Genomic DNA, 17920 nt, shown 5'->3' on the forward strand with positions numbered 1-17920 from the left:
AGGGCACCTCCCTCCCCAGCTCCCAGCCCCCAGAACCCAGCAGGTGCAGCCTGGTGGGACAGGGCCTTCCCCGCCTCCTGCTCTCCTCTTCAGCACAGTTGTCTGGGTGGGCCAGGCCCCCGTCCCAGCAGGTGGCGGCAAGGTGACACAGCAGGGGTGGGACAGGAGGGAATGGCAGGAATACTGAGATGTGCAGGGAGTCCTTAGGGGGGCACCCCTGGCTCAGTCACCAAGCTTCCCAGTGTTGGAGGTCAGCAAAGTGTAAAAGTGCACCCCCCCACTTCGGCCAGGCCAAGAGGGCGGGGCTGTTCCTGGGCGGTCCCTGCTTTCCCTGCCAGTCTCAAAGCGGAGCAGGCGACCAGGGCTCCCCTACATTCCTAACTCCCCCATGCAGCCCCTATAAGGGCCCCTCTCCAGGGTAGCGGGCCCAGGGGCTGGCCCTTTCTCTTCTCTTCTTTCTTCCCGGAGAGCAGAATTGTCCAGCGTTGATGTGGGGCCCTGATCCTCTGGCCCCCCGTGGTGACAGGCGGATCTTCCCCCTCTCTGGGAACAGCCTCGTGGTGTGCGGGCATCTTAGCAAGGACAACCCTGAGGGATGGTGGAACGGAGGCCCCGGACAGCGGCAGAGCTGCTGGGGGCAGGAGAACTTCAGAGTGCCCGTGAAACCAGCCACGCTGACCTGAGCGCGGGCAGGGACTGTCCTGCCACCAGCACCTTGCACCTGCAGGCCAGCCGCCTGCTGCCCGCGTAGGGCAAGGCTCTGGAGAAGGCGCTCAGCCAAGGAGTGAACAGAGGAAGGGACCCCAAACAAGAAAGGAACAACAGACCTTGACCTCATCTGCCCTTGACCTTGTCCAGTCTTCCAAACCCGGGGAGTCCTGGCAGAAGGGCAGAAGCTCCCGCCTCCCTTCCCTCCCCTCCAGCCACAGGGCAAGTCCAGTCCAGGGGGTGGACCTCAGAGAGGAGGAAGGCGCCTCCTCCGAGAACTAAGCCTCAGCACGCCCTGCCCTGGGGGCCAGGCTGCTGCTCCCCACAGCTGTCCCGGGAGCAGTCAGGGGAGGGGGCCTTCCCTGACCCACTCTGTGCCCAAACCCCACGTGAGCCCGAAACAGTGACTCGCTTCTGCCTTTGTCTCTCATTCCCGCTCCTGCGCTGAACTGCCAGTTAGGGACAAAGGGACAGGAACAGGGGACAATAACATCTGTTTTTCCAACAAGCCGGTGACAGTGCAGATCTGGGGGCGGAGCGCGCGTCAGCAGTCCTGCAGCCGCGGAGGCGACCGGTATGGCTCCTTCCACGGGGAGGTGATCGCCTGCCTGTTGCGTGGATCCCTGCCCGCCCCCGGGAGAGGGAGCTGTCGCAGGTCTCAGGAGCAGGCCAGCCCACCTCTGTCCTGCCTTGTCGGAGGCTAACAGCAAGGATGGGACGCTGGTCCACGGCACAAAGTGGAAAGGGCACTGGGTCGGAAGCCAAAGGACCTGGCTTCTACCCAGCGCTGCCACCTTGGGCTGCTCCCCGTCTGGGGACACTGAGGGAAGCCGCCTCCCCTGCTGCAGGAGCCTCAGGCTCCCTGTCCGTCATAACTCAGCCGCGGCACTGCTGGCATCCCATGCTGGTTCCGGTCAGCGGGCAGAGAACTGTGGGCGACTCTGGCTAAGGCTGCCGGTGCCTGCAGCCGACCCCAGACCCCGGCAAGGTCGAGGTGCTTTTCAGCAGACAGAATCACCCGCCCTTCTCAACCCTCGGGGGGGGGGGGGCTCAACCCTGCCAACACCCAGGGAAGCCGGCCCCACACAGGGGGAACATGGAAAGGGTTAAAGGAGGGGAAGGAAGGGCGGGCAGCAAAGAGAATGGGAGAGGATGGGAGAGGAAGACAAAGAGAGGCAGCTGCGGCTCTGGCTCTTTCAACGCTGGAAGATTTAAATTGAAAATGAGATTTATATTTTTAAAAACCTCATCCCTCCCCCCAGGAGAGAAAGGGAAAGTGCGGAAGAGGTTTTTAACCCATGGAGTGCTGCACTTAGGGTCTGCAGGGCGCGGACAGGGTGACCCTGAGCCAGGTGCCCTCAGCCTGGCAACAAGCCGGTGCACACCTCTCCGGACAGGGGCGTGGTGGACCCCAAGGTGCCGCCTGGATCCAGAGCAGGATATATTTATATATCAGGCAGACCGAGCTCCCCTCTGCTGGTTCATTCCCCAAATGCCTGTGGAGACTGGGGGTAGGCTGGGGCTGAAGCCACGAGCTGGGAACTCAATCCAGGTCTCCCACGTGGGTAGCCTGGGCCCAGGCACTTGAGCCATCACCTGTGTCTCCCAGGCTCTGCACTGGCAGGGAACAGGTGTCTTAACTGAACCTCACTCCCCACGCACTCACGACCACTAACTCCTTCCCGCGGGAGTGCCTTCGCTTCCTGCACTCGGCACAAACCCCTTCCTGAGGGGGAACCACACATCGCAGACACCGCTGCATTGGAGACCAAATCTCAGCCCGGGCTTGGAGGGAAGGAGCCGCATCCAAACCTCAGCTGGGCTGCACAGGGCCCTGCGCTGGAGCCGGCGTGGAGCCACTCAGACACCCGTGAACAGGAAGACCCCCCACACGTGCACACGCACACACACACACACACACACACACACAGTGCCTAACGCTGTTCAGGCTGCTCTAACAAAGCTCACAAACCGCACGGCTCCTAACCACAGAACTCTGCTTCTCAGGGTTCTGGAAGCCGAGGAGCTGGGGGTCAGGCAGACCTGGTGTCTGGTGGAGGCCCACTTTCCCTGGTGTCTGGTGGAGGCCGGCTTTCCCTGGTGTCTGCTGGAGCCCACTTTCTGGTTCACGGATGGCACCTCCTAGCTGCGTTCTCCCAGGGTGACGGGGGCAGGCCGCCCTCTGGGTGGGCATTTGGCACAGCCCTTACGATGCCACTTGGGACGCCCACATTCCGTATGGGAGGGACTGATTCAAGTCCCAGGTCCTCTGCTTCTGATCCAGCTTCCTGCTAATGTGCACCCGGGAGGCAGCAGGCCATGGCTCAAGCACCTGGTCCCAGGAGAGCTAGATGGAGCTCCGGGCTCCTGCCTTTGGCCTGGCCCAGCCCTGGCTGATGCAGGCAACTGGGGGCACGAACCAGCAGAAGGAAGATCTCTTGTCTGTCAAATAAAATAAAAATAAGTAAGTTTAAAAAAAAAAAAAAAAAAAACCCTCCATTCACGAGAGCTCTGCTGTGGTGACCGAATCACCTCCCAAAGTCATCACCTCCTGTCACCACCAGGCTGGGGGGTGGGGGTGGGGGTTTGTTTTTGTTTTTGTTTTTGACAGGCAGAGTTACACAGTGAGAGAGAGAGAGAGACAGAGAGAAAGGTCTTCCTTCCGTTGGTTCACCCCCCAAATGGGCGCTACAGCCGGGGCACCACGCTGAACCAAAGGCAGGAGCCAGGTGCTTCTCCTGGTCTCCCATGGGGTGCAGGGCCCAAGCACTTGGGCCATCCTCCACTGCACTCCCGGGCCACAGCAGAGAGCTGGCCTGGAAGAGGGGCAACTGGGGACTAGAACCTGGGGTGCCGGCGCTGTAGGTGAAGGATTAGCCTATTGAGCCGTGGCACCAGCCAAGGGGGGGGGTTGGGTTTTAAGATATGAATGTGGGGGTGGGGTGGGGGGCAGGGACACCAACATTCAGACGGCGGCACAGACTTTCGCGGTGAACAGCTGTTTCTTTCCTGTCCTCGGGGCAGGGACCTGATCTTGCTCAGCTTCCAGTTTTAGCTTTGAACACTGTGCCTGGCACGTATCAGACGCTCCCTAGCATCTGTGAGTGAGTGAGTGGATGTGCCAGGAACGTGAAGAACGCAGTCCTGCCGGCTGTGGGTCTTCTGCCCTTGGGTAGGAGAGTCCGAGGCCACACCAAAGCATCTACAGTCTAGGCCATGCCCCAGGAAGCAGAGGAAGGGGACCCCAGGATGAGTGCCTACTACAAGGCACCCACCACGTGAACACCGCTGCACTGAGCCACACACTAGACACTCACAGAGGCTGCGTGGATAATCTGACAGCATCCAGGGGCGAGGGACAGCGCAGGGGCTTGCCCTCGGTGCTGTCAGACCCCAGGGCTCACAGGCAGCGATTCCTGGGAGAGAGGCTCTACCCACAGATAGGGAATGGACCAGGGTGTAAAACAACGGGGCATGGAGAAAATTGACCTCTCCTCTCCCCCCCGCCCCCCTGCCACCTGGGATAGCATCAGGACAATTCATGTGCCCCACGCACTGTGCTCCTGCTCCGTGGGAGTCCCTAAGGGCAGGGGCCTGCCTTGTTTATCCCGCGTCCTCCTGGGACAGAGCAGGCTCCCGGCCAGGGGAAGTGTCGCTGGAAGGCTCCAGGTGGCAGCTGACTCGCCTGGCGTCGGCACCAGGCACTGTGTGTGTATTGGGGGGGGGGGGGTCTCATTCATGGGTGTCGGAGTGGCCCTGTGCAACCCCTGGGCCTGGACTCTTTTCCGCCCAGCTATCCCTGGCTGGTGGACTCCTCCCGCTCACAGGCTGTCCCCACGCCTCACCTCATAGGGACACTCACCTTGATGAGGGACCGGCAGCCCTGGCTGATGACAGCCCCACCATGCCCTCCTGTTCGCTTCTTAGCAGGAAGGTGTCAGGGGTCGTCCTGGAAGGCTCCAAGCTTGGCAGTGGGGAGAGCACCCTCGCACACCTGCCTCAACGCAGGTGTCTGTCTGCACAGCCGGGGAGGTTGATCAAGGACTCGGCTTCACTCTCTCCGGCAGCCATGTGGACAGCCATCCACCACACCTCGGGTTTCCAAGGGAACCATCAGCTCTTGCAGCCACCTATTCTCGAAAACTGATCATGGTTCATCCTCACCTCCTCCTGGAAGCCTTTCCAACCAGCTCCACCCAGCAACCCTGTGGCTGTCAGTGTTTATTCTACAGTTGGCCCGTGTCAATCAAGATTGGGGGCAGCCCCAGGAAACCTGCGGCACTGCTCCTCCCGCAGCCTGCACATCTCTTCCACTGGGTCTCAGGCTCTCTGCTTCTGACCTTGGAAAGCCACCAGCCAGGAGGCAGCCTGCCCACCCCAACAGGGACCACCTCCCCTGAGCCAGCCTGGTTGGGAGCAGGTGGGCAGGACCCAGGAAAGCCTCCGCGAGCCTCCTGATGCGCCGGTCTCAGTCCTTGCCACGGCCTCAGGCAGGGACCCGACTGGGTTTGTGTGGCTTCCAGCTGTCACTCGAGGGAGGGCTGTCTCCATCTGTGGGAGGGCAAATCACAAATGTCACCTGGCTGGGGCCCAAGAGCAGTTCTCGCCGGAGGCGGCGCTGACACCAGCTTGCGGCTGGACGTCTGGAGCCCGGAATGCCAGAGGCTGGAAGTCCATTAGCAGCACAGCCGCCCTGGGGGCTTGCAGGGAGGGAGCTGTCATCCCCACTGCAAGCTGATTTCAAGGGTGAGACCAGCTCTGCGTGGGGTGTGTGCGTGTGTGTGTGCGTGTGTGTGCACCTAAAATCTTATAGAAAGGAACGAGTCACAGCTGAGCCCGCTGCGATGGGCAGGCAGCATCTGACAGGCAGGACGGTGGACCTGTGCTAGTACCCAGTTCCCCCAACCCTAGGGGCCTGAGACACGACCCCACAACAAAAGGACAACCGAACCTCAGGACTGGAAGGCCCTTAGGGTCTCCTCATCTGACCCCTCCCCTTTGTGACACCTCCCTTTAATGCACCTGAAAGGGTCATCCTTTCACCTGAATACCTCTAGCCACAGGGAACTCACCACCTGCTGGGACTCTGAACATCCCACCTCCTGATTCCTCTCAGGTCTACAAAGTTCTTCCTGAGGAGTGAGGAGCTTAAACTTGGGGCCACAGAACTCCCGCCCACTCGTCCTCAGCCTGCCTGTTGACGTCCCATCCCTGCTCTCCGGTCAGCCTGCGCCTGAGTCCGCTTTCCCTGCTGCCGTGGTCTTTATGTGTCAGTCGGTGGCTTTCTGGACAAGATTCGTTTTTGTTAATTCAGTCCTTAAAATGCTGTTCCCATGCTCGAAAACGTAAGGTCCTAACGCAGCTGTTACTGACGCAAAACAAGCACACGTGCACACACAAGCATACGCACACCAACACGCGTGCAAAGCTCCTCTGGTCACCCACGGCGCACTTCATATTCTCAAATGCCTTGCTGAAATCCACGTGTATCGCATCTACGCAAGTCCCTGGATCCATCGCCATGGTGACGCTATCTAGGAACCAGGACGCGCCCCGCCCACGGCGTGCGGATCGGCCAGGACGTGTGCCTGCCTCATTCCACACGCTGTCTCTGGCTCTCTCCACCCCGGATCACACTCACCTGCCAGGAAGCTGGCACTCATTACTGACTCAAGCTGAGCTTCGGGCCAAGCCCCAGGCTCCGGTTTTGGGTTTAGCACAGGAGTGACGGATGTGTGACACAGGATGAAGTCACTGTTTCTTCCCCGCTCTGAGCCTACAAAGGTCCCGCCAAGAGTCGGGGAGGAGGGCATCGCTCTGAGTAGGGGACGTGGGTGGGGGGATCACAGAGAGAACCGTTCACCGAGACCGGGAAGAATGGGGGCGGGAGGAAGGGACCAGCGCCCCGTGGGCCCGCGGCCCCTGTCAGCCCCAGACTCCAGGGCCAAGCCCTGACCTGCAGAAGCAGAGAAACGACCTCACAGACAATGAAGAGCAAGAGCCCAGTGAGCGCCCTGGCTGCTGACCCACGGACGCCCGGAGCCCTGGGAGGCCGCTGCGAGACAGGAGGGGACCCACAGGCGGGGAAGCTGAATTTCCAACTCGCTGACCAGGGCGCCGGACACATCTGACTCCAAGAAATAAAGGCGCGTGCGGTAGCTCCAGCTGCTAACACCCAGCCCAACACCTGCACCATGGGCTTTCCCAACGCCAGGCTGCTGGGCTGGGGGACGAGTGCACACACCCGTCCTCCTCTGACCTGTCGAAGCAGCCTTCTGACTTCTCACACCATAACTGCCGCTCTCTGAGCTCTCCCTCCACAGTTCAGCAAACCCGTGATTTTGGCTGCCTCGTGCCAGCCATGAGTAACTTCTGGATTAGGCTGAGCGGAGGCACCGGAGGCCCCTCCCACTGACACCGGCTGCCACAGCTCGCTGGGCCTCTCGGGGGCTCACCTCACCACCCTGTTCTCCCTGCCACCTGGCTGCTCGTTCACATGGACAAGTTGTCAAACACCCAGCTGCACCCCAAAGCACTCACTCCACTGCGTGTTCTCCACCTATCAGCACGGGGATCTCATCAAGAAGAAAGGAAAATGGAAGTGGAGTGGACAGGGGAAGTGAGGTTAACCTGGCCTTGACGGCTGCCTGGCTCTTGGCAAACCCAAGTGGTCTCAAGTGCCTTTTGAGAAAAGCCCATTAAATCCGCCCAACCCCACCCAAGTTCACCAGCGGAGCTGGGTGCCCTTGCCCCGCCCTGCCTGTCCCAAGGTCCCTATGCTGATCTCGCTGAGACGCACGAATCAACGCTCACCACCCAACAGGAAGAGAAACAGGAAGAAAACACAGAATAACCGGAAGCCAGACCAATGATGAACGTTTGCCTTCTTTTTTTTTTTTTTTAAATTCACAAGTCTAAAGAAGACCTTCATTGAATCAGAGGACAGAATACAAATCATGGTGACCTGCCTACAAAACCTGGCACCAAATTTGGCCTTTTGGGAACATTCACACATAAAGATGGCATGGCGACGTGCTCCGAGCCCGCTGCAGCAGCCGGCAGCCCCGACAGGAGTGGCCGCCGGGAGCCCGCTCGGAGCAGAGGCCGGGAGAGCGCCCCTGACACGGGACCGGGGAGCACCAAGCAGTGCCTGGAGGCGGGGCAGAGAGGGGGCCGTCCTCTGCCCGTCTGTCGAGGACGTGGCTCTGGCAGCCAAACCTTCTAAGAGAGGAGCTTTTGCGATTTCCAAATATGTTTTTCCGAGTACACTGACCAATTCTAACTCTAGAAGCCAAATCACAATTTGCTGGATCTCAAGGACCGAGTTCTTATGCCAAGTTCTGAAATTCCCGCCGGGACGGCTATCATCACACCGGAGAGATACCGACTTCAGCCTTGGACCAAATGCACTGACCTATGCCAGCCTAGGAATCACACTGTGCGGGCAGCGCGGTGAACGGCAGCCACAGTCCCCATAGGACTCCCCCCACCCCCGGGGGGCCTGTGACCTCTCTAATGCCACGGCAGCTCTGGTGGGGGGGCAGGGTCAACACTGTGTGTCTTCCAGCTCCTTCACGGGCAGGGCCTGGCACTCTGGCTGCGTGGGGCTTGGCGCTGTGTCCGCCGGCTTGTTCACCCCCGGGGCCCTGCTCTGCCCGTCGTGGGGCTCTCCGGGAAGCAGCGGCGACAGCCCCTGACCCAGCTGCTGAGCTGCTGCCCAGGTCTGGCTCTACAGGTGCAGACACATAGACGGGAACCCGACAGAGATGGAGGCTGGGCGGAGGGGCGCGCAGGACAGGTGACGGGGAGGAAGAGCCTGGCGGGGACAGCGCTGAAGCTGCAGTCTGGGCTCCTGACAGGGACCGAGGACACGGGGTCCTCCCCGCCAGTCCCCTCGCTTCTACCAGCAGCGGAGTGATCTTCTGGGCGACCTCCAGGCTGGGTGGCTTTGCTCCCAGGCCCCACCTGACTGTCGTGCTGCAGGGTGATCCCACAGGGCTCCTCCACCGTGGCAGTGAGTGAAAGGGGACATGAAGGACACACTTGGGACAAAAAGCCGGGAGCCCCAGGGACTGTTAAGAGGGCCTGCGCCAACCATCACCATGTCCACAAGACCAAGATCTGGCGTCCACGAACCCTCAGGACCCCCTGCCTGGCAGGGAGCCCAGTCTGCTCTGCTGTAAAGAGACCTGCCAGCGCCCTCTAGTGGAAACAAGTAAAGCAAGGACCACACGTCTGGGTTGCCCTCTTCCGATACCAGGGTATAAAACGGAAAAACAAAAATAAACAAAAACCCAACCGATTATGTTTAAGAACATGACGACAATATAAAAACACTCCCACTGGCAAATGGCACTCCCTGTGTGGGACTCCTGACTTCCATCCGTTCGAAGAGAGGTGGCTGTGCCGCGGGCCAGCTGCTGGACCCCTCAGAGTTTGGGCAGGCTGCCCGCTGGGGCCAGGATGATGCCAAAGACATAGAACAGTCCCAGCAGGAGGTTGAGCTTGGCTGTCCTCTGGGGCAGCTTGTTGAAAGCCTGGCTGCGGAACTGTCTCTCGAGGGAAAAGGCCACGGGGATGGTGAGCAGGGGCAGCGCCAGGCTGATGCTGCAGCGCGTGGCCAGGATGCTGAAGACCAGGTAGGGCAGGAAGAGCAGCGCGGCGTAGAGGATGTAGGAGGAGGTGGGGCCGATGAGGATGGCCAGCGTGACGATGCCGGCCTCCCGGTCGGACTCCATGTCCCTGGTGTTGTTGCAATGGAGAATGGCCTCGGTGCTGAGGGCGAGGGGGATGGCGTAGACCAGCGGGAAGATGGCCAGGGACCCCACCTGGACGGCGTAGGCGAATACCACAGCCAGCGGGCCAAAGGTGATGAGGATGACGAGGTCTCCCAGAGCCACGTACTTGAATCCAATTCCTGCAGCCAGAAAACCCAGAGAGCTGGCGTGAGATCAAAGGCTGGGAACTGTGGGACTGCTGGTCGGCTGCCTGTGGCCGGGAACGGTGATTCAGACCGAGAGGGCCAGCACTCATTCCATTCCCTCGACCCCAGAGCAAACCCTGGTATTGTCTTCAATAACACGGCTGGAGAGTACCCAGTTAGGGTCCGGGTCCACCTGCCCAGGTTCAAGCCCAAGTCTGCACTCCTACTGTACCCCAGGAAAATTCTGGACTCCTGCTACCTGGAGCTCAGTGGAGGGGCCTAACATCTCAGTCTTTAGTTTCTTTCACCCCTCACCAACCCCCGCAAGACCCTCTGGGAGCACCTGCTCAGGGTCTCCGCCCCAGCCTCCGCCCCCCACCCCAACCCTCCCTGGAGGCGTCTTCTAGTTCTGAAAGCCCATAGTGGATCACAATGAAATTGCAGGGTCCCCAGTGGTCTGCGCGAAGAAATGAGTGAAACAGCAAGAGAGAGCCAAGGGCACCTGCTGCCTTGTGCCCTGGCTCCCACGAGGCTAAACTGAATCACCATCCTGCTCCTGTCTGCCGGTGACTGCAAGGCCTGTCAACCCCACTGCCTCCAAACCTGCTCGGTCTCTCCCTCCCCATGCCACAGCCCGCCCTCCCACTCTCCCCAAACCCGAGCCATGGTTATCGTGGGCCTGGAATACTGCAAAGCCACCCTAGCAGGGCCCCCAGCTTCCAGTCTTCTCACAACCTGCCCTGCCCCTGCAGTCAGAGGGCAGTCAGAGTCTGAGACCCGCATCTGAACATCCTTCCTTCCTTCCCCTCAAGACGCCCCAGGCCCTTACCAACAACCAGTCCCCACAATAAAAGTCCCCGCTCTCTAACCTGGCCCGCTCTCTCACCTTGAGCTCCCTTGCTCTCTCCATTACACCTTTCAGTTCCTGGGGGTCTTCTGACACCCCCCTCCCCTTTGCCTAGATGATTCCAACTCACTCTTCAAGACAGAGAGCTTGGGGCTGGTGCTGTGGCATAGTAGGCTAAGCCTCTGTCTGCGGCGCCAGCATCCATATGGCACCAGTTTGTATCCCGGCTGCTCCACTTCCGATCCACCTCCCTGCTGTGGCCTGGGAAACAGTGGAAGATGGCCCGAGTGTTTGGGTCCCTGCACCAGAAAAAGCTCCTGGCTCCTGGCTCCGATCGGCCCAGCTCCAATGGACATGGTGGCCAACGGGGGAGTGAACCAGTGGATGGAAGACCTTTCTCTCTGTCTGTAACTCAAATAAATTTTTAAGAGCGAGCTTTTCTGTGCCCCTGAAGCACGTCTGCTCCCGTCATGTTCCCAGGGCACACGGACGGCCACTTTCCAAAGCTTCCTTCAGCTCACTTCCGATGGCAGCAACCTGCCTTTCCCACGAGGGCGGGCCTCCGGTCTGGCTCCCAACCATGGCACACAGCTCAGCTGAACACACAGCTCCTTAATAAACCCCTTGAACTGTGATCCAGAAACCCTCCCATGTGACTGAACTGGAGGGGCAGTCTGGAAGGGGTGAGAGGTGGCCTCGGAAGGAGGGGTCCACACACCTAAGGCCTCAGAGGCCTGGGAAAGCTCCGATCCCACCAAGCCACCCGGTTCAGCCTCAGATCAGGAGACAAAACTCCGGGTGATGAACAGTACTCCAACCAGTGAACGTGTAAGTCACAGCAGACGGCAGAGGATCTAAAACAGCGCAGCGACGCTCAGCCCGCGTTCACCTGCACCTCCGTGGCTGGGGTTCACTGGTGCTGAACGACCACTCTTGGTTCTTCAGGGCCAAGGGTCCCCAGGGAAGGGCAGCACAGGCACAGCCAGCGAGCCCATCCTGCACCCAGCACTGCGGCTCGGCCGTCTGAGGCCACGCCCTCCAGCAGGGCACCTGCTCCAGGCCTGGTGTGGCCTGCCCAGAGGAGGTGCTGGGCAGGAAGGCTCTGCACAGGCTGCGCCTCTTCCTCCGCTCCTCCTCAGCCCCCACAGCCAGCGTCAGGGCCCCAGCCGCAGGGAACACGCAGTAGGGCCGTGGCCCGGGCCCCCGACTGCACTCTCCACCTGGCAAAAGTGCCCTGAGCGAAGCTGAGCGGACACCTGTGTCCCCATCTTAAACAGGTCCTGCCTGAGATCCAAGCTCAGACGCCTAGGGGTGAGAAAGGGTGGCCTCCCTCCCAGAGGGCACCGGCACAGACCCTGTTTCCTACATGTCCAGCACGGGGCCCGGGCTCTGATCCAGAGATGTGGCCCATCCCTCCCAGAACAAGCACGGCTTTCTAAACAGGCCAGCACAGCAAATCCTGGACGGCTCTCTCCATGCAGCCAGTTACTCTGTTACAACATAAATCCAAACGGTGGCAAGGATGCAGAGCCCCTGGGACTGCGGGTGTCGCTGGCAGGCATGGGAAGCCACGCAGCCACTGCGGCACACTGCCAGGCAGCTTCTCCAAGACGTCAGCATCACCGAGACCCCGCAACTGCAGCTCCAGGCCTTCACCCGAGAGGAATGAAAATAGACGCACAGAGAAGGAGCTGCACGTGACCGATCACTCGAGACACGGAAATCCAACCCCCAGCCCACAACGCCCTGAACAGGAGGAAGGATGAGAAAACTGGGTCTATTCCAACGATGAAATGCTACTCGGCAGAAAAGAAAAAAGGATAAATGATGCACAAAGCAACATGAATCTCAAAAACATCACGCCAGGGCAGAAGCTGGGGTGCAGATTAAACCACCACTCAGGACGCCTGCCAGCCAGGTGAGTACCTGGGATCCAGCCCCACTTCTGCTTCCAATCCAGCTCCCTCTAACGCACCTGGGAGGCAGCAGATGATGGGCAAGTGCTTGGGTTCCTGCCACCCACGTGGGAGACCTGGCTGGAGTTCTTGGCTCCTGGTGACTGGGGGCATTTGGGAAGTGAACCAGTGCGTGGAAGATCTCTCTGTCACTCTGCCTTTCAGAGCAAAAGGTACCAGGCATACGAGTTCATGCTGGAATAAATGCATAAATATAAGTAAACGAATGGTTCGTATCGAATGGCTCCATTGCCACGACGTTCTAGACCAGACAGAACTAACCTACGTGGAAGAAGTGCGAACAGTGGTTGCCTGTGGTCAACAAGCGTGGGATGGACAGGGAAGCACAGGAAGCGCTAGGGAGTGACGCAAGCGTCCCGCTGGGATCAGGCCCTGCGTGCACAGCTGTAGCATCTGTCGCAATTCAGCAGCTGTCTCACCCAAGATCTGTGCATCTCACTGTCGATTATAGGTCAATAAAAGGTCATACCAAAAACAAATCTTAATCAGATTATGTCTTCACTCTGTTCCACGTCTGTTCACTCAGTGACTTTCTGAGAAAGGTCTCCAGCCAGGCACTGCTCAGGGCCCTGCCGAGAACACACAGCAAGCCTGACTGCAGGGAGCTCGCTGTCAGAGGGGAAGACGACCGTGGTGCCAGGACACAGCGAGCAGTGCTCGGACCACAATGCACTTGGAAGGCAGGGTCACTGTGACGTCCCAGGGGACGAAGAGTCCAGGACAAAGCCCCTGACTCCCGGCCTGCAGAGCCGGACGATGAAGCTGCCATGGAGAGAACCGAGAAGAGCTGCAGGCAGGAAGTTTTCTCTGCAGACAAGATTGGGAGTCTGACCTCAGACACCTTGGGTTGGAGGTGTCCGTGAGGCTTCCAGAAGGAACTGAGTGAGGAGAAAACCAGCGGTGCCAGTGCTGGGGAGAAGCGAGCGAAGCGACCACTGCATCCTGCATCGCGGCGCTGGTTCAAGTCCCGGCTGCTCCACTTCTGATCTGGCTCCCTTTCCTTGTGGGAAAGCACAAGATGGCCCGAGTACCTGGGACCCTGCCACCAATGTGGGAGACACGGATAAAGCTTCCAGGCTCCTGGCTTTGGCCTGGCCCAGCCCTGGCCATTGCAGCCATTTGGGGAGTGAACCAGCAGATGGAAGATTTCTCTCTAACTCTGCTTTTCAATAAATAAAAAATAAATCTTTAAAACAAAACAAAAAACCTCAAGTTCTGCCCTCGGCCACTTCCTTAAGTCTCACTTGAACGTCACCTTCACAGGGAAGCCGCGTCCCTTCACGCCACCCCCGCTGGTTTCCTGCACTGAGCTGTGTACCTGGCCCAGACCTGCAGAGTGCGGCTGGGAGGCCAGGCTCTCCCTTTCCTCTCACCCCTCTGGACACGGATTCAGTCTCCTCCACCTCTTCACGCTGGAGCATCCCAGGCTCAGTCCTGGTCCTCCTCACCCTTCTCCCAACCCTCTCTCCTCCGATGACCTCAACCAGTCCCACGATCTTATCTATGTGATTCCCAAATATCTCTGTGTAGCTTAGATCTCGTCCCTACAGTCAGACACAGACACAGACACACACACACACCCCTCCAACCATCCATCCAACATCCCTGCTCGGAGATCCAACAGGCATTAGGTATCCAAATCTCCTGATTCCCTATTCTCTCCACAACCTTCTCTACCTCACATGAAGACACCAGTTCCATCCTTCTGGCTGCTTAGGCCAAGATGGTGCAGGCATTTGGGAGCAACCCAGCAGATGGAAGATCTTTGTCTCTCTCTGCCTTTCAGACACAACTTAAATTTTATATATATATATATATATATATATGTGCCACAGCCTGAGGGAGGTGGTGGTGGAGAGTGGTGATGCATCGAGCACAGGTCTGTGCCAGGCACCGCCGTGCGTGAACATGGCAGTCACAGGTCCCTGCCCTCGTGGAACTCCTTAGATATCATCATGCGGAGAGATAGACTGGGGGTCGGTGTTGTGGTGCAGCAGGCAAAGCATCAAGCTGCACCACTCCCGATCCAGTTCCCGCTAACAGCCTGGGAAAAGCAGCAGAATATGGCCAAAGCATTTGGGCCCTGCCACCGATGTGGGAGACCTGGAGGAAGCTCCTGGCTCCTGGCTTTGGTCTGGCTCAGTCCACACCATTGTAGCCACCTGGGGAGTGAACCAGCAGATGGAAGATCTCTCCATTCTCTCTCTTTCTCTCTGTAACTCTTTCAAATAAATCTTTAAAAAAAAAAAAAAAAGTCACCCAGCAATCTAAGTCAAAGTTACTCGCTTTGATTTTGAGCTCTTCAGATTTAATTCCACTAAAATTGGCAACTCTGGCAAACGATCAAGAAAAGGTATGCACATGTGTGACTTCAGAAAGTCTGCAATCCATCCTTAGTTTTTTCATAAGACACATTTCCCACTCTGAAGCTTCCTTGTATGGATGGATTTCAAAAAATTTTTTGCACCAAAATTAACTTTTTTTAAAGATTTATTTATTTACTTGAAAGTCAGAGTTACACAGAGAGAGAAGGAAAAGCAGAGAGAGAGAGAGGTCTTCCATCCGCTGGTTCATGCCCCAGATGGCCGCAACGGCAGGGGCTGCACCGATTCAAAACCAGGAGCCGGGAGCTTCTTCCAGGTCTCCCACAGGGGTGCAGGGGTCCAGACTTGGACCATCTTCCACTGCTCTCCCAGGCCACAGCAGAGAGCTGGACTGGAAGTGGAGCAGCCGGGACTCAAACTGGTGCCCATTTGGGATGCCGGTGCTGCAGGCAGCCGCTTTACCTGCTACTTTTTAACTCCGTTCTCCATGAACTTCAGTACCCTCCCAGCTGAGCCACACCCAACACCCCTGAGGGGAAGGTTCTCACTGTTCTCAACCCATTCACAGTGGATTCCAGGTAAAGTGGTCCGATTTAGAAAAGAATCGCTGACCTCTTTGTGACGGCGGCAAAGCAGCAGTTTCTGTTACAGCAGACAGCTGTTAGAAGGTTCCGGTCTTCGCACAAGAATTCAGATGTGAGACAGGGCGTGGCAGTAAGTGCGCTAGCCAAGTTTAAAGACGAGTACACGTGACAGGCCAGGCGGGCATCCCGGTCCACATCCAGAGTCTTCAGAGTTGGGTAAGGGCCCTCGGCCTGCCCACCCCCACCCCGCACCCCCAGACACCCCCTCTGGCATCCCCACCCCCACCCCACACCCCCAGACACCCCCTCTGGCATACCGCAGGCTGCAGGGCATTCCTAAACTTCCTCCCCCTGAACTTCACAATGGACCCCACAGCCCCCTCGGTGCAGGGTGGAGAAAACTGCCCTGCGCTGCCCTCCCCACCTGAGGGTGGGACACGTGCAACCAGTGTACTGATGGAAGACGAGGCTTCGCGTGTAACGCAGGTTTGCTTCCTACCAAGGCTTGCTTCCCGTCCCAACAAAAGGCCCGCTTTCTTTGGCGTCCCGTGCACACACGGGCTCATGTCTACCCAGTCCCCTTAACACCTCCAGGAGTCCAAGCCACCGAGACCTGCAGCCCAGAGACAGCCCAGTGCTTACCTCCCGTGTACAGAAAGGAGCCGGACAGGCCTCCGAAGTAGACGAGAGCCAAGTGCTCCAGCCTCAGAGGCGACAGGCAGTACAGGCAAGCCGCACAGACACAGCCCAAGGTGTAGAGGAAGACTCCGAACCGGACGACGTCCTGGGGCTCCAGGATGCGGTCCACCAGGGTCCTGTCGTCGCTCTTCTTGTGGTCAATGCCCTTGGAGAAGTCATAGTACGTGTTCACCAGGTTGCCGGCGCCGTGCACCGCCAACACGGCCACCGCACAGCCCACCAGCAGCCTGGGATCCAGGGCGCCCTGGGCCCGGTAAGCCAGGGCACTGCCCAGGGCCACCGGGGTGAGCGAGGCACTGAAGCTCCAGGGCCGCAAGGCCAGCACGTACGAGGCGCACTTGTGCCTCCAGGCGCGCCGGGGCGCGCCGTCCGCCTCGGGTCGCTCGGTGCCCAGCGGGTCTCTGGCCCCGGCCGCGGCTGTCTCGCCTGCCTGGATGTTTATCTTCTCCCCCAGGACCGGCAAGGCCGCCATGGACGCTGCACCGGGCGAAAAGTCAACCCTGCAGGCGAGCCAGCGCGCCGGGGCCCCGGAGAGGCGGGGCGGCCGAGCCTGACCTTCCTGGGGTCCCAACCCGGGCCGGACGGCGAAGGCGGCGGGGTCCGGGGCGATGGCGGGCGGGCGGGCCCTGCACCCCTCGAGGCCCGGCGGCGCCGCCCCGACCCTTGGCCCCTCACTCGGCGAAAGCCAGTCGCCGGCCCGCGGCCCCGCGCTAGAGCCCAAGGCCGAGCTGCGGCCACCTCCTCGTCCGGGCCGCGGGGGCCGCCATGTTGTGCGTGGCCGCCCGAGGTCCGCCCGGAAACCGAGGCCGGAGGCGCGGGAAGGGCCGGCGGGCGGAGCCGGCGGCCAGCGCGGGGCGCAGCCCCTGTCCCGCTGCTCCGCAGCTGCCGCCGGACTTGCCCGCCGTGCCTAACCCGGGGCTTTAACTTGCCGAGATTAGGTTGGTTCATTTACTCTGGGCGCAAGCCTTTAACGAGCGCCTGTTGCGTGGACGCCTTTGGAGTTATTCATGGCTGTTGTGTCTGCATTGTGAAAACAGGGCTGCAGCTCCTCCGCTGTGGGTTCCCCGATAAACCATCCTAGGTTGAAGATCTCTTAAGTCAAAAGGCCAGGTAGGGGCCGGCGCTGTGGCTTAGCGGGGTAAAGCCCCCGCCTGCAGTGCCGCCATCCAACATGGGCACAGGTTCGAGTCCCGGCTGCTCCACTTCCAATAAAGCTCTCTGCTGTGGCCTGGGAAGGCAGTAGAAGATGGCCCGAGTGCTTGGTCCCCTGCACCCGCGTGGGAGACCCGGAAGAAGTTCCTGGTTGCGGATGGCTCCAGGCATTGCTGCCACTGGGGGAGTGAACCAGCACATGGAAGACCTCTCTCCCTCTGCCTTTCAAAGAAGTAAATAACTTTTTTTTTAAGTGCAAGTAGGCTGTGGCTCAGCCAGTTAAACTGCCACTGCTTCCTGACACAGTCCTTCCTGGGACTCTGCTTTCTGTCCAGCTTCCTGCTAATGCGCATCCTGGGAGTCAGCGGATGATAGCTTAGGTTCCTTTTTTTTTTTTTTTTAATGTTTATTTATTTATTTGAAAGGCAGATGTGCAGAGAGAGAGCTCTTCCATTCACTGGCCCACTCCCCAGATGGCCACAACATCCAGGGTGGGCTAAGCTGAAGTCAGGAGCCAGGAGCTTCTTCCTTATCTCCCAGGTGGGTGGAGGGTCCCAGGGACTTGGGCCATCCTTAGCTGCTTTCCCAGGTGCATCAGTAGGGAGCTGGATCAGAAGCAGAGCAGTCGGGACTTGAACCAGCGCCCATGTGGTGGAGGCTTAGCCTTCTATGGCACGGCAACGACCCCTGACTTAGGTTAAGCCTCT

The 17920-nt window shown here is 59.2% G+C and overlaps 1 protein-coding gene across 3 annotated transcripts; it reads right to left on the reverse strand.

Annotated features, from left to right (window-relative positions):
- Positions 1 to 7580: 7580 nt before the first annotated feature.
- Positions 7581 to 17279, reverse strand: UBIAD1 (UbiA prenyltransferase domain containing 1). Of its 3 annotated transcripts, XM_089299315.1 has the most exons (4): positions 16991 to 17279; positions 16005 to 16206; positions 12454 to 12628; positions 7581 to 9625 (listed from the first exon to the last, which is right to left on the reverse strand). In XM_089299315.1, exons 3-4 carry the CDS (start codon positions 12545 to 12547, stop codon positions 9138 to 9140), a joined length of 582 nt encoding a protein of 193 aa, XP_089155441.1. In that variant the 5' UTR covers positions 12548 to 12628; positions 16005 to 16206; positions 16991 to 17279; the 3' UTR covers positions 7581 to 9137. The 3 variants fall into 3 exon arrangements, with proteins under 3 accessions (XP_089155441.1, XP_051697904.3, XP_069933156.2); XM_051841944.3 differs by lacking the exons at positions 12454 to 12628; positions 16991 to 17279 and having other exon boundaries at positions 16005 to 16872; XM_070077055.2 differs by lacking the exons at positions 7581 to 9625; positions 12454 to 12628; positions 16991 to 17279 and adding an exon at positions 12719 to 15169 and having other exon boundaries at positions 16005 to 16882.
- Between the last annotated feature and the right edge of the window lie 641 nt (positions 17280 to 17920).

The sequence above is a fragment of the Oryctolagus cuniculus genome, chromosome 7, assembly GCF_051225735.1.
Source record: "Oryctolagus cuniculus isolate XC-2025 breed Fujian yellow rabbit chromosome 7, ASM5122573v1, whole genome shotgun sequence".
NCBI classification, from domain to species: domain Eukaryota; kingdom Metazoa; phylum Chordata; class Mammalia; order Lagomorpha; family Leporidae; genus Oryctolagus; species Oryctolagus cuniculus.

Excerpts from the sequence above, each read along its gene's own strand:
- UBIAD1 (XM_051841944.3), bottom strand. The coding sequence starts at position 16,533 with ATGGCGGCCTTGCCGGTCCTGGGGGAGAAGATAAACATCCAGGCAGGC. Across the intron at positions 9,626-16,004 it reads CTCCTTTCTGTACACGGGAG|GAATTGGATTCAAGTACGTG; the intron begins GTAAGCACTGGG and ends TTCTGGCTGCAG.